Source organism: Paramisgurnus dabryanus, chromosome 1 (assembly GCF_030506205.2).
Source record: "Paramisgurnus dabryanus chromosome 1, PD_genome_1.1, whole genome shotgun sequence".
Lineage (NCBI taxonomy): Eukaryota > Metazoa > Chordata > Actinopteri > Cypriniformes > Cobitidae > Paramisgurnus > Paramisgurnus dabryanus.
Window position 1 is genome coordinate 3382562 of NC_133337.1, and position 16314 is coordinate 3398875.

Here is a 16314-nt window from a genome sequence, read left to right on the forward strand (position 1 = left end):
TAATATTTTCTCCCAGTTGACCACAAAAAAACAAAAACAACGTCTGTAATCTGGAACTGACATGGAAAACTACCACATCTATTTAGTGTGTTCTTGGCAGATGCAGTAATGAAAAAAGGCCCAAAATTAATCTGCTTGGTCTTTTAGTGTTCTTGACGGCACAAGAAACACAGGCTTTCTTGGAAACCATTCAGTCACACAAACATTGCAATTCTCATTCAACTCACCACAGTCGTCATTCACACATACAGTACTCATTCATACATACATCCTGGGGTTAAATTGGAATTTGACAGGTGAGGAAACCCTTGAAAAAAAAACAGGGGCAGAAAGTCAGCAGAGGGCTGATATCAGCCTAATATCAGGGTAAAGGCTCCGACGACACTACACTGTATCTCGTACATAAGATTATCGTGTTTATTATAAAAAGTTTGGTTATGTGGATACAGTAAACTTACCTCGTTTTTTTCTACTATCAAATTACATAATTTTTCCAATATATTAAAGCTTAACGGGTTACATTTGTAAGGTGATGCGAAACCCTGACAAAAGGGATTTCTAAAACCAGCAGCAAATGGCTGAATCCACAGGACACCGCTTTTAAATTCCTGTTGAATTATCATCTGAAACCTCTCAAAGAGTTCACATCTACCCCCCAAGAACACTACCCCATGGTGTGGGACACCCTACCACACTTTCTCATCCCCCTCTCCTCATGTTCTCAAAGCAAACTGTATATGGAATGCTACATTCTGCATACACATGTATCTGAAACTGGTCTTGTTTGGTGTTATATGAAGTGTTTTTAATGCAAGTGGTACATTTGGGTTTATTAATATGACAACAGGATTCAATGTTAATCTGTGACAATAAATAAGTAAACCTAACCTGATGTTGGGAGACACCTCCTACCTTAGACATGTTGACCAATCACCCACTGTATGTATATTAGGTAACACCCCTGGGCTTACAAGAACCAATCAGTATATCATATCACAATGCTTTGTTCTCTGGATATTTAAGGAAAATGTCAAAAGATTCAGATGGGACTTTCGATATCTAGAAATGCACCCCCATGTTGCTGTCCTGGCACAGCATCATGTATTTTTATTTTATTTTGAAGAATCTGTAAATAGATCTTCATTCTGACCAGGTATGCAATGGTTTTTCTTTTTATTCTTTCGTATTTTAATTTGATTGTGAATTGGCTTCTGAATTATGTTTTACCTACCTGGTTAATAAATTGTTACATTTGTATTCATTCTAATTTGCTACGTATCATTGACTCTTCTAAGTTACTATAAGTATTACGATATCTTTTGTCACCATAAATCTACAACCGGGGTATAAATTCATGCTAATTGTCTATACAGATGAACTAAGAGGTTCAGCCATTACTTTACTATATGTGGACTATCAGATGATAAGTCAGGACCTCTGATATCTCTACTATAATTATAGTTTTGAGTTCCGTATTAAGTTGTATATAGTTGGCTGGGTTGCATAATATTTTCTAATGATAATTAAGGGCACGCCAGCATCGGACAGTTGCTTCAACCATTTCCTTTGGTTACACGGATAGACTAATTATTTAACCCTAACTAAGTTGAGTATATTTGTGATTACTATACGAGGGCTATATAAGTCAGGACCTCTGGTGCGGTTAAGTTTAATTATTTAACCCTAACTAATAGAGGTGCACGATTCAGAAAATTTCACGATTCGATTCGATTCGATTCCGATTTTTAGGCTCAAGATTCGATTCAAAATCGATTTTCGATTCAAAAAACGATTCTCGATTTTAAAAAACGATTCACATTATGTAAATGTAGTTTACTTTTTCCTATGTGATTGATTGTAGTAGACATACAATTTTAAAGAAAAGAAACACAACAAATTAAATGTAGTTTTAATATAACTTTATGTCTATATGCAAAAATAAAAACTGTTATGAAGCAATTAGATGACCCCTTTTATCAAACTCTATTAAATACAATTATATAGTATATTAATGATAGACAGTGCAGGTCTATAGATTATAAATGTGACTGGTGTTATAATGGTTATTATTTCTATTAGATAGAGCAGAAGCAGGAAAAATGCCTATCTTTCTATTTCTCTCTCGCATAAAAAAGCTAAATCCACTCATTATTTCAGATTCAAAAGTCTACTTGCTGTTTAGTGACAGGGGACTTTACATTACAGTTTTGCGTTTTGTAAATCTTGAGCTTTGCTCGTTCAGTGCAATAGATTTTGGAAAATATATGGTTTATTAATAATAATAGAAAAAAATGGGAGACAGAAAATCCAGCGCGTGGTCTTGTCTTTTAAATCAACGAGCCATAGAAACCGTCGTCACGCTGAAGCTTTAGCGCGGTAGCGCTCATGGTCACGGCCATTCTCCGATTGACTCGGGTTTTACACACAATATTAATCAGACTTTGGGACCAGAAGTAATTTAAAGTGCCCATATTATAATAGCTTTTCCACATACTCATCTCTAGTAGCCTCTGTTTCAGGGCAGTTCAGATTGTGCCGTTTTGAGCTAGTCTTACATATTTATGAGCTGCTGCTCCTTTGATCACGCCCCACTACTAACGTCATGTGCGCGTGCATAGTGATATCGTGAGCAGTACAGACCATACTGTGTTGTTATTTTATATATTATTATTATTATTATTATTAACGGTTTATGTTGCCAACAGACAAATCAAGCAGAAAAGTATCACTAATAAGTAACGTTACACTACAGGAGAAGAAACTCATGACACACAATGATTCCAGAGTAAATTGTGATGTAGCAGTCTCAACAATAAACGCGTTTTCCCTGGACAATACTAACATATTCCAGTTATAAAACATTTTCAAACGCATTATTTTCGCAAATTACAGAAATTAAGACCCGGCGGGGGATGTATACTGCTTGTGGAACGCGTGCTAATTGCTAGAAGCTAGCTGGAGGTCCGGTTCGTTACAGTTATTAGAGGCTCGGGGGTTAGCCTCATCAGAAAAGCCGGGGCGGTAAGGCCCGGTCTCGGTGTGTCAAACTCATCATGACACACAAAGATTCCAGCGTAAATTGTGATGTAGCAGTTTCAACAATAAACTCGTTTTCCCAGAACAATGCTAACATATTCCCGTTATAAAACATTTTCAAACGCATTATTATCGCAAATTACAGAAATTAAGACCCGGCGCTGCTTGTGGACCGCAAGCTAATTGCTAGAAGCTAGCGGGAGGTCCGGACCGTAACAGTTATTAGAGGCTCGGGGGTTAGCCTTGTCAGAAAAGACGGGGCGGGAAGGCCCGGTCTCGGTTAGTTTGGCAAAACACTTTTAGTTTGAAAAAGCACTATTACTTAGTTCTTGTAGAATTGTAAAATAAAGCCGTTAAATATTTTTTTTTAACTTTGGCAACCACGCTGCAAACTATCTAGCCTGCAAAAATATCTATATAGCCTAACTTAAACAATTTTAACATCACTATACATTTAAAAGGTATAATTTATGGGATTAGCATAGGGGTGTGACGAGATCTCGTGCGACGAGATCTCGCGAGATTAAATATGTATCGCGAGATTAAGTGTGTCTCGCGAGATTTCTTGTGTAGGTGAAATTCTGGCCGTTTCTCAAATAAAAGACTGCGTCCTTCGGAGGTCGCATTTTTAAACTGCATTAACTTCATAAAGACTGTCTTATTAGAGACTACTAACAATTATAAAGTTTACTAATAATTTAGTTAATCGCAAATTGTTGTAATATGCTCACGACTTGCGAATGTAATGCTCAGTTAATGATCTGAAATAAACCTTAATGACGTATGCAGCCTGCATATGCGACCTCCGGAGGATGCAGCTTTCTGTTTGACCCTTTTAGGGGCCAGTTACACCAAAAGCGTTTATGGCAGTTGCAGGCGCCTTTTTTAAATGATATTCTATGGGCATGGAGCGTTTGCGCGCTGTTTATGCGCGCTGAGCGCCTTGCGGGTTTTGCCGGCGGCCGCAGCACGCGCCTTTGAAGGAACGCTGACAACGGAGAAGCGCTCGACGTCATTCGCGTCTTTCCATTGTCCACTCGAATGAGGGGAGATGCGGGCCTTACGTTGTGGTGAGGGAAGTTTACAGTTGCTTTGAAGAACCGGACTCCACTCGCTCACTCTCTCCTGCGTGTTTGTGCACCTCTCACCCTCAAACAAGGTCAGAGCAAGCGTCATCTTTTTAAAGTTTCTGCTAATATGACAGTTAACAGCAAAAGAGCGCACGCTTCAATATTTGATTGACAAGACAGCTGACTAGGTGGTTGCCTAGCAATATTAAAGCCGCGTCGACTCGCACTGCTCTTTTTAAAAAAAGGCAGTGCGTCACGCCTTGCGTTTCCAAGCGTTTAAAGCGTGGTTGGTGTAATTAGCCTCTTAGAGTGCATGCATTATATTCTGTCTTTTACTGCATTTGCTTTTTTTGTTTGGGTTTCCAATAATGTTCGTTTGGGAGCTCGTATGAAGTCTGAGACGTGTTGTGTTTGTCTGTTGATAGATGTGAAGTCTCAGCAGATTAAACCATCACAGAGTTTACATGATTTAATGTCTGCATGTTCATTTCTATTGTAAAGAAATGGACGTATATTAAATATTCAAATGGATTTAAACATTGTTTGGCTAAAAAATAAGCTTTTCTCTCAGTCTAAAGTGAAAGTGAAGATAGCGTCCGCGAGACGAGTCAACTATCCCCCCTGCAGGCATTTGTTATAATATATACATAATGCTTTTTATTTATAGACCACAAATGTAATGTGTTTGTTAATGTAATGTTGTTTAATGTAACTTGGTTTTAATACTTTATTTGAACCAATTATTATTGCATCTTCGTTATTATGTAATTTTAAAGGCTACTGTTCACTTGGGTCTATTTTTATTACCCAAAAATAACAAATTACTTCATTATCAGTTAGTAAAATAATTGTTAGGGGCAGTCCTTGATTAGTTAAAACATTTAAAAATAACATGATTTCAGTTTCTTATTCATTTATTTTATCATCGAGGGTTTCTTAAAAAGCGTAAAAATATCGTCTCGTCTCGTTCTAGTGAACCCAGTCTCGTCTCGTCTCGTGGATTAAGTGTCTCGTCACACCCCTAGCATCAATGTATGATCTCTGTTTTGAGATATAGATGGTCTAATGTTGTATTTTGTGACCGAAGATGACAACATGCAAAATATAACGTGACTTCTTACCTTTTTTTGTTGATACAACGATCGCGAATCGAATCCAGTCTGTTTCAGATGTGTGAATGATCCATGAAAGTCCAATAAAATACATTAAATGACCATTTTTGTCCACAAATGTGTATAATTCGTGAAATATAGATACATAGTGACTATCTGTTGTAGTCTGTGATAGTCTGTTGTTTACATCACATTTCGGTAACACACTGTATATAAGATTACTCCGGGTTCCAATAACCACGCGTTAAAACTTTGGTTTTAAAAGTAGGCGGGAGTATAATCCATAATATCCAGAGCCATATCTATGGCTCTGATAATATCCAAATTGCTGTTATTTCCGTGAGACATGATAACAGCATAGAGGGTGTCACTGCTCTGTGCTCTCTAGCTACCTGGTGGGTGGAGACCTGCGAGTGGGGTGGTGGGCGGGAAAATTCAAACTGAATGTGACGAAACGGTTTGTAACGTCACAACGGAGCTGAGTTTTAACTAGCGCAATCTGAGACTCAAGGCAGAGGACATTCAGAAACCTGTATCTCACTCAAAACAGCATGGATGGATTTTTTTCCAAGTTTGTATGCGTGTGGGAGCATCAGAGACACAAATGAACACCCCAAAACCCAGAAAAAGTGAGTTTTTCATAATATGGGCACTTTAACTATGACTGACCTGGACCCGACTGACCATCTCAAATATAAACCCGGAACCATACAGGCCGCGGGTGCTTCGTGAAGTCCTCTAATGGTATAACTCTGCTCAAGGTCAGAAACATGAATGTCACACGAGCTTGTTCGCGTCGCATCCTAATTCATTGAGAAACAGAAAGTACGTAAACGCATACTGAACTCATCATGTCGCACACAAAATGTCATTATTAAAGAGTGTCATCATCACAGAAAAACAAAAAAGATAAACAATTTGATGCCAGATATACTTGGGCACTTTTTAATATAACTAGGCAGCGCGCCCAAGTAAAGTCAATGTGTGGGAAACACTGGGACAAGAGTGTGCAGGCGTCAGAGTGAATACGATGCAGCAAAGCCATCTATGGGAATACTGAAATAAACTCATTTCAGAACAATAGTAACACGGCATTAAAAAAAATGTATGAATCGATTTTTGGAATTCTATGAATCGATTCTGAATCGGCAAAGCTTGAATCGCGATTCAAATGTGAATCAATTTTTTTGCACACCCCTACTAACTAAGTTGAGTATATTTGTGATTACTATACAAGGGCTATATAAGTCAGGACCTCTGGTGTGGTTGAGTTTATGTTTCCGCACAACGGCCGGTGTGGGCTGATATGACATTGGTAATCGAATGAATGAGTTCAATGCTAACATGAGTAAATAAAAATTATCAAATGTTTATCCAAATTTAATAATCACAAACGAATTCTTAAAATGTTTCATTAAGGAGTCAGATATTAAGTTGCGTAACGTTAAAACGTCATTGGTAAGCGCCGGAAAAGACCGAACGCGCTATAATCCTCGGCCATGGCGTTTGGATTCCGTCGTTGGGCCAAACGGATGGATAGGGTCATATTTGGACCCCTTACACATTATGTACACATGGTTTTTGAGTCACGGATCAAATCATTTTCGGATCAGCAAAGGAAAAGGGGTGGGAATTGATTTTTTTTTAATTTGTAAATAAATTTAGCATGATCTAAGTAGTTGTGTCTTTCTACTTCAAAATGTCACATTTATTTCAATGACTTACTTGCAAGTTTATTTTTTATTATTTGTGCTCAAATACATTCATAAATTAAAATGGAATTGCTCAAGTAATGTTAACTTTGTGCTTTGTCATCAAAATCAATTGGTGGAAACAACGACAAACACGCGTAAAAGATACTTACTAACTCAGATAATAGATGTGCGTGCGTTCTTCCAAGTTCGAGAGAAGTGGCATAAGTAGACATAACTAACTAGGCAGTGGACTTGTAGTTCCCAGCATGCTTTGCATGGGACGGCATTTGAAGAGCAAAATTTTACATAAAACGCTATTTTATTTGTTTTAAACTAAAAATGAAAGACTTGTTAGTGTTAAATGTCCATTTATCTTTGAAATTTAGAAGAGTTTCTGTTTCTTAGTTTTGTGGTTACCATCATTCAGAAGAGTGGTGCTTGTGTATAGACAATAGGTGACATGATGAAAATCATGATGTGTATTAAGTCACTCAATGATCCATAATTATCTCTTCTTACTTGCTCAACATAATGTGGTATATAATAATAAATACGTAAAGAAAAGAAAATTTTACGGAAGATTCCATTGTTTTTTCAGTGTAGGACAGTTTGTCAACAAAATGCAAAAATATAGTATATTTTTAAGCATTCCTTTATAGAAAACTTATGAACAAAGTGTGAATAAAAATTATTTGAAAAATTCTAGTTAAAGCTGCTGATAATTGTGTTTAAATTTACCGGCATTTTCTGAGTAAAAATTTTTCCTATTTTTTTCAAGTAAATCCTACTCCACATTTTTTCACAAATTGTATAACCAATCAGAGCAAAAGGATAATAAGGAACCTGGCACAGGTGTGCTGGACATCTCTGTGAGCCCCACCAGCATAACAGCCATGAGCAGAACCGAGCAACATCCAAGCAGAGGCTGTGACCTTCTCTGGATCATCCTTGAATACGAGCTTTCCATTTTGCCCGTTTGTTATTCAAGACATGGCATCCGACCCTGACAACATTTCTCCTGGATGGCCACAGGTCTTCCTGATTGGTATCCTTCCATTTGTATACATTGCTATGAGGAGGAAAACATAGGCTGTTAGAAGATTAGGTTGGATTGAACATTATATATCATTTAAACCCCAACCATGGGTTGAAACAACCCAGCAAATTTGTATACTATAATAAGACAATAGTAAATTTGTGGTTACTATGGTTTTACGAGAAATACCACAGTTACTGAAACAAAGGTATTCATAAATATTTGTAAAGGTAGATATTGAATCTATCTATCTATCTATCTATCTATTCTATCTATCTATCTATCTATCTATCTATCTATCTATCTATCTATCTATCTATCTATCTATCTATCTATCCAAATTTAATGTTATTATGATTCCCATAAATCAAATAGTGTACGATTAATCCCATTATGTCAGACAGGTAGATGATGAAGAGATATGTCATATGAATCTGATTCATCAGATACTACAAAAGGGCGGATAGCCTATGAATCAGACTAAGCGGGTAAACCAGGTCAAAAAATAAAACATAGATAACATAATACTTAAAATACTCATTTATTTGATTTCAATTGGTCATTAACATGCAAAGCAACATGAGGTGATGAATGGCACCTTATATTGGTGTGAATTTCTTTACCTGTCATGTTGAGATGCCGCGCGCCCCTCTTACACCCATCATCATGATTAGAATATGGCAATAAATAATCAATATCAACGTAAATTATATTAAGTGATCAGAGTTTCAATTGAAACGATTTAATAACCAGTGCTGTATGAATGTATACACCACATCAATAAAATATATCCCGGTCTTCATCTGTGGTATTTTTACGTAGACAGCTCTTCTTATAATCGATATTCAGATGTTTATTGTCAGGTTTCCGGTATTGATATCGTCCAGAAAAAAAGGTTATAACGGCACGCATCTAGCTTTTCCTATGCACGGCCCATTTGCCAAGATCCCACTTCAAACAGCCTGGATAAAAGCGCAGCTTGAATAAATACGTAAACCGCTTATTAAAATGTTATTGAAAATAGATATTCTTGTCTGTGTAACGAATGTCCATTTCTATGAAATAAAATACTCCAAAGATGAGAAACAGTCTGTCCTGTAGTGATTTCTGCAGAGAGAGAGAGAGAGAGAGAGAGAGAGAGAGAGAGAAGACCCACCCCTTGAATTTATTCATTAGAAATGTGAAGAAAAAGCGCGCCACTCTCGTTGGCTGACAGCAAGATCACTCCCCATATAGGTATGTTTATTTGATTTGATCAACATTCGGTTTAATTAAACTATAATATTATTTCAACCTTTCATTCACATCACTGTTTTTATACATAAGCCAAACCCCCAGGCTGTTTTGTATATTATGGTAGTTCTTGATGTAATTATTGTACTACTGACTATGACTATCTTTATTCTGTGCACTTAGTTTAAACACTTATGAGTGTAGATACCAAATATTCTATTAATATTTTAACATAGGCTCTTCTGAGAATTTGCAAAAATACTTTGGCCTTTATGCCATTGTTGTATCGTTATTACAAATCATTAAAATAATATTAGTTATTTCCAAGTACTCATACTACATTTGGCAGGGCAGCTAAAGTTTACTTTAATATTACAGTACATAAAATATAGATACAAATTTATAAATTGAATGCACTGTCTGTCAAATGGATAAATGTAAATGCTTTTCTTCAATGAAATATTGACTTAAAGGGATAGTTCGGCCAAAAACGATATTAAACCCATGATTTACTCACCCCCAAGCTGTCCGAGTTGCATATGTCCATCGTTTTTCAGACAAACACATTTTAGGATATTTTAGAAAATATTCACCCATAGTCCACAACCTTCAAGTCCAAAAAAAGTGCGTCCATCCTTCACAAATTAAATCCAAACTGCTCCAAGATGATAAACAAAGGTCTTCTGAGGGTAATCCGCGCGGTGTTGTTGTAGAAATATCCATATTTAAAACTTTATTAACGAAAATAAATACCTTCCGGTAGCGCCGCCATCTTAGTCTTGTCTGCATTCAGGATGAGAGCTTACCCAGCCTACGGAGGCTGCTCTGTGCCCCCGCCCTCCGAATTTGTCATACGTCACTAAGAAAAGTGCGTACACTACGCTACTACTCTCTCCTGAATACAGAGGAGTCTAAGATGGCGGCGCTACCGGAAGGTATTTATTTTCGTTAATAAAGTTTTAAATATGGATATTTCTACAACAACACCGCGTGGATTACCCTCAGAAGACCTTTGTTTATCATCCTGGAGCCGTTTGGATTTAATTTGTGATGGATGGATGCATTTTTTTTGGACTTGAAGGTCGTGGACTATTGGTGGACCCCGTAACATTACATTTAATCAACTGAAAGATCTAAAATATTTTTCTAAAATATCCGAAAATGTGTTTGTCTGAAAAACGATGGACATATGCAACTCGGACAGCTTGGGGGTGAGTAAATCATGGGTTTAATATTGTTTTTGGCCGAACTATCCCTTTAACTTACCTGGTTTAAAACTCTGGCGCCACCTGCTGGGAGAGGAAATGCTATTGATCTTCTACTGGACTAGCAGTATTTAAAAACTAACAAATTTGGAAAAACAGGGAGACTTTTTATTAATGGTAAGAAAGTGCAAGTCTGAACCCGGGGGTCTAAAGGATGTCATCCCATAAAGGTCCCACATTTACTAAAGGCACAACAGACAAATTCAGACACAATATAAACAAATATATAAAAAAACAAAACCGTCACAGTATCTAAATATGTGTAGGTTGATGCGATAGTTCCATAATAAATCATAAGCACTTAAAAATTTTTGTTACTGATGTGCCAAAGGTGAAATGTAAAGAAAGATCTATGTAAAAAAGTGTGGGATGCACAACATTTAAACTATATCTATTATATGTAATTCAAAGCAGAAACATTTTGAATTAATTGAAAACTGTCCTAAGTATGATTTGACTTATATACCCAATATATAAAATGACAAGAATTTAAAAAAGCAGTATTTTAAATGTCTGTTATTATGTAAACTCTGTGTGTTTGTGTGCAGGGCGTGTCATTGTGCACCCTGGCTCTCCACATCGGAAACAGACACAAAACGTGGTCGTCTGCGAACTTTTCTTTTTGTGTTGTGTTTGGGGTTCCTTTGATACATATCTGCAAAAAAAAGATGTGACACTAAGTTGCCATTATAAAAATATGTTTGGGAAACAACATGTGCACATACAGGGTCGTCACGGAAATTCATAAGGTCTGGGATAAAATTACAGTATGTATCATCACAGGGACCATGCCAACATCAGAACGTCCCTAGTTATACACCAGATTGTCTAAATTTGAAGGTGCTGGTTTGGTGGGGTATGTACTACCTTGAAAACTGACAGAGTAATGCCTGTTGCCCTTAATCACAGGGACTTCTGCAGTGTTGTCCTCCAAAAAAGCCTTCTCCAATTCTTTGGATGTTACAGATGTTACATGTTGTTTATCGTCCTAGGACAGAAACATTTTTGAAAAGCGATGTTGAAACCCTTTCAAAACCTGCCCTTAAAAATACTGTAAATCTCAGATTACAGCATGTTTAGCTAGCATCTATACAACACAGACTCACCGGTTGGCCAAATTCTATCCAATTCTCATGATCCCCTTTGTAGTACCAAATCCACTCTGTGGTCAAGATGTAGTGGGTGGGTTTGGATACTGAAGTGACTGTTGAGAGTCTGCGTACAGGGTTCTGATCCCTGGTCATGGATATAAAATCCACCGGTCTTGAACCTGGACTGAATCCAGACGAGTGAAAACAGGAAAAAATGTAAAAAAACAATTTGTTAAAATGTGTTACTGTCTAAAATAATGTTTTTTTTAATCGGTTTAGATTATGTAGTTTGAAAATTTACATATTTAAGACAAGAAGGGTTGTGAATATTGCATTAGTACCGACCTGCGCTCATTCTTTGGGTCACAATAAGCCTTTTCTAGTTCCTCCATATTTTTCAAATCTCTCCAACATTTTCCGTTGTAAACCTCCCACTTATACGGAAGATTAAAGTGAACAAGGACACACTGGTCTAAAGCAATAAAAAAACATCAACTTAACTGTAAACTTAAAGGCAGGATAGGCAGGAATTATCTAAAAAAAACTTTTTTACAAATTTGTTTAAACTGTCTTTATATACCAATACATAAGTAAAATGTAAGTACTCTGAAAAAGAGAGTATAAAAATCGAGTGTCTGTAGACCTCTCACCACTGTTTTAAACACTGCTCATTTTTCTATTCACTCCACCCCCTCCCTTCTGGGTTTCTTCTAAATCCACGGCCCCAAAACACATGAATGCGCGACACTGACCGGCTCTGCTGGGAGAAGCATTTACCAGACGAGCGGAGAGGAAGAAGCGCGTTGCATGTAGTAACATCATGTCACAATCACATGTAATAATACACCTAATTTTATCACTATGAATATAAACAAATAGGATGGCTTTTAGTACTCACTATTAAGCCAGTGTTTTGCATGGAAGAGTTTTCGTGATGAAAGCATTGATGACTCTGATGAGGACTACACTCCGGAGACAATACCGCTACCGCATCGTCGACTCGAGGAAAAGCCACGCGATATTTACTCTCGTTTGATTGCTTCGTTTATTCCTTTGTTTGCCTTCGCTGACTGCATATGCAGGTACTGTGAGTTCTGAATGCTCTTTCTCTGCCATACTTTTGTGCCTCGTGCACGTTCAAATCAATCGGGTGTGCGCATGTGTGGGCAGATCCCATAGCAACAGGGGTGGCGCCATGGTCGCGAGAGAGAGTGATAGTGGCACAAGCCAATCATTTGTTTTGTCCCGAATGGAAATAATGAGCTGTGTTTAAAACAGTCGTGAGAGGTCTACAGACGCTCGAGTTTTATACTCTCTTTTTCAGAGTACTTACATTTTAATTATGTGTTTGTATATAAAGACAGTTTAAACAAATTTGTAAAAAAGTTTTTTAGATAATTCCTGCCTATGCTGCCTTTAACTCTTTCACCGCCAGCGTTTTTAAAAAAAAGTTGCCAGCCAGCGCCAGCGTTTTTCATGATTTTCACCAAAGTTTAATGCCTTCCAGAAAATGTTCTTCTTTAAATATATAAACATACAATATATCAAATGAAAGAACAGACCCTCTGCTTTCAAACAAAAAAAAAACCGTTTCATCCTACCTTCAGAGGTTCTTTTGTAATCAGCTTTTGAATATGGGTAGGTTTCTACAAAAACACCACATTTTGAGCAAAAAGCAGAGATAATTCCATTTTTGTGACAGACTTTTCATAGAGATCCCATTCAGAGCAATCTTTAAAACAGACACGGACATGCAGCAGCTTGCCATAGGGCAATACTTCCGGGTTTAAAAAGTTGCGGAAGGGCGCCACCTGGTGGATAATAGCGGTATTGTGGAAAATCTCGTCATTGGCAGGGAAGCGTTTTCTCTTAATTGACGAGATATCTCGTCAATGGCAGTGAAAGAGTTAATAGGGAAGGAGAAAACGAGAGAATAACAAAAAAGAAACCAACCCTGGAACTTGCATTTTCCTCTTATGAAGTGAAGACAGATTTCAGTCTTCTCTATTTGAGCGACTGGATTCACCCTAGGCTCAGATATTAGTTCTGAAACATACAAATGGACATAAGCAGTATATATAATAATACTTAGTAATTAACTGTGTATATTTTGAATGAACAAATATTAATACACATGTGAACGAACATGTGTGTTCCTACCATTTTGAAGAGTCTGTAAATTCAGACGGTAAACGTTCTGGTAGATGTAAGGCAGATCACGGATGAGGTCTCCACCAAGACCTCGCTCCTCCAGCATCCTGCGGCTGTGTTCGTTGATGCTGTGCTGCCGTTTGCACTTCGAGCCAAACAGACAGTCGTCTTGCACAAAGTGCTGACAAATGTGCACCTTAGTGCAGCGTTCCATAAAGGTACAAGCCCCGAAAAGCCCAGTGCCTTTACTGTAATGGTAACAAACCTGCGTAAACACAGCAAGAAGGGTATGAATACAAGCAAGAGGAACAAGGAGCAATACAACATGCAAAATCCCACATGCACACTTGAATGCAATACTAGGTGTGTAGAAAAAATTATACTTCTAGTTTAAACCAGTGTTCAAAGAGCTCACAGCAAAATTATCTACATTACCTCTTGGGTAACTGGGCATTCCCCACTTTAAGTCATCAACAGGTCTTTTTTTCTTTTTCCTTTGTTTTTTTTATTTCAAAATGTCCAAACCCAAGGCAGTGACATGAACGCAGAATCACCAACCAAGATCATCAACTCTTCATCCAAAACACACAGGACTGAAGAGCACAATTCTTCCCAATAGACCACTTGACTTTAATTTATTTCCCATCATTATACTGTCTGCAAGATCGCAGGGCGATGAAGGGCAACATCTCTCTGGTCTTGGTTTTTTTTAGCCTTTGTTTAATGGTATTACCTCCTTATCCCAGGAACAATGCAGAAAACAAGCTCCTTTAGTGCTCCTATGGACCACTAAGTTATACTTTGGCAAAAGAAAAACCTTAACATTAACCTGACACTCATAGTGGTTACATGAACTCTCATCTACCCTAAAAACATCTTGTAACTGAGTGCACAGACGGAGACGGATGTTTCATACGGCAGGCGAGGGATCTGGAATGCAGAAATATCCCAATCATAGCGTGAGTTTGGCTTCTGGGAGGAATTCAGTGGTGAGAATGGAGTTGCAGGTATGTATTTTGTGTCCTTGTTTGCATTTCTTACCTCTGGTAACAGGGCAGGGTCATTCTGTAACACAAGCAGGAAGAGATCATCTTCATTTAGTTCATGAAGTGTGCACTCTCGTAACAGGGTGAAGTTATGCTTGGACTGAATATTATGAGAAAACTTGCACTCCTTCCTTAAAAACACACATAACACAGAAGCATATTCAAAGTCATTTCTTACATGAAGTTACTGTTTTGTAAAGGCAAAAAACATCTGGAATTCTGTAACTTTTTACACTTATTTTAAAAATAGTAAAAATTTTGTTTTAAAGGTTTACATACATTCATATTTATGAATTTCATTATGCATAGTTTTGACTTCTTTATTGTTATTTCTAATGGGGAAACTGGAATAACAATGGAGGGCGTGTCCAACATCCTGACATTTTATCGTAGATGCCAATCCAATGGAAACTTATAAAAAGCACATGCCACAATATTAAAAAAGGACTAATTGACGCTCAAACAACATAAAAGGATTAGACTGTTAATATTGTTATTACTAATTATAGTTTGTTACTGTCTTGTAATCATATCTCATAATTCATGTCCTTTACTAAAATGTATTATACATTATATTTTGCAAATATAGTTAACACATTTTCAGAACCTCACCTTCCTTTGCCATATCTGCAATTCCCATAAACGAAATACTTGCACAGATGTAAATCTTGACAGTTGTAACATTCATTTTTTAAATATTTCTTGCAAAGTCGCAAAGATGTTTTGGCAACAACGATGCAGTCAGGCTGCGCCTCCTCGTCTCTGGGTTTTCTCTGGACCACCGTGAACCGGGGACATCTTTTTATTATGTACCAAAAATCGTCTTCTGTAATTTCAAAGCTTTTTAAAACTGTCCGGTGCAATTCTGATATCTCCATAGATCCTTTGTAGTTACATAATATGCTGGTCGCATAATGTATAATGGGAGAGTAGCCGGACATTTCTGCGCCGATCTGCACATCTGAGTGTCTATTTTCTATACTCCCGAATCTGCGTTTCTGTCTTTGAGTTTCTACTGAAATGAAAGCGGAAACTGTAAATGTACCAAGGCTCCATGCCAAGTACACAGTGCCAGTTCTTCAAAATAAAAGTCTTAAATTAATTAAAATTGTAAAGAATTAAAAACGCAAAGGTGTCAATATTTTTACTGTTAAAAGGTGAATGCAATATTCACAGTACACAACATACACATTAATGTGTGTATATTAAAATGATAAATAATACTACAATAGATACAACCACTGATCTATATAAATGACTGGATTGCGCATGACGTCACACTTGTGAAGCCACCGCGTCGCCATGTTGGTATACCCAAACGTTCTATTAAATCAATGGACGTTTTCAGATTTTAATGATAAAACATCACTTTACTCGTCTTCGTTTTTATATGTGAACTTACCCTGTACATTATTACAACACAAACGTCCAAAGCATGTAAATAGTTATTTACTGAAAGTTGTAAATTTTGCATTTTAATCAGTTATTATACATTCATCTTTATTACAGTATCAGATCAGCAGACAGACTGCAGCATATTATAGGGAATGGTAATGTACGTCACCGCAGTGTTGCATAAT

The 16314-nt window shown here is 37.2% G+C and overlaps 2 protein-coding genes across 6 annotated transcripts in view; both read right to left on the reverse strand.

Moving 5' to 3' along the window:
- The window catches only part of LOC135747107 (UPF0606 protein KIAA1549), a 254948-nt gene extending 244834 nt beyond the window's left edge, over window positions 1-10114 (reverse strand). Inside the window, exons 1-2 of one of the 4 annotated variants that reach the window (XM_065265768.1) lie at window positions 9699-10114; window positions 7756-7981 (exon numbers count right to left, since the gene is read on the reverse strand). In XM_065265768.1, coding sequence (XP_065121840.1) covers window positions 7756-7879 — 124 coding nt within the window. In that variant the 5' untranslated portion in view covers window positions 7880-7981; window positions 9699-10114. Of the gene's footprint in view, window positions 1-7755 lie in introns of all 4 variants that reach the window. The other 3 variants (XM_065265767.1, XM_065265770.1, XM_065265769.1) reach the window with 3 other exon arrangements.
- A 418-nt stretch (window positions 10115-10532) lies between these two features.
- Window positions 10533-15768, reverse strand: parp12b (poly (ADP-ribose) polymerase family, member 12b). Of its 2 annotated transcripts, XM_065265807.2 has the most exons (8): window positions 15347-15767; window positions 14730-14865; window positions 13698-13953; window positions 13491-13583; window positions 11883-12009; window positions 11553-11721; window positions 11314-11434; window positions 10533-11101 (listed from the first exon to the last, which is right to left on the reverse strand). In XM_065265807.2, the coding sequence occupies exons 1-8, from the start codon at window positions 15673-15675 to the stop codon at window positions 11001-11003; spliced, it is 1332 nt and encodes a 443-aa protein (XP_065121879.1). In that variant the 5' UTR covers window positions 15676-15767; the 3' UTR covers window positions 10533-11000. The 2 variants fall into 2 exon arrangements, with proteins under 2 accessions (XP_065121879.1, XP_065121880.1); XM_065265808.2 differs by lacking the exon at window positions 10533-11101 and having other exon boundaries at window positions 11553-11716; window positions 15347-15768.
- Between the last annotated feature and the right edge of the window lie 546 nt (window positions 15769-16314).

Bases quoted from the DNA above. Each gene is read 5' to 3' on its own strand.
- parp12b (XM_065265807.2), bottom strand. From the start codon at position 15,675: ATGTCCGGCTACTCTCCCATTATACATTATGCGACCAGCATATTATGT. The intron at 13,954-14,729 runs GTAAGAAATGCA...GTGTTTACGCAG, and splicing joins ACCCTGCCCTGTTACCAGAG to GTTTGTTACCATTACAGTAA. The intron at 11,722-11,882 runs GTCGGTACTAAT...GTCTGGATTCAG, and splicing joins GACCCAAAGAATGAGCGCAG to TCCAGGTTCAAGACCGGTGG.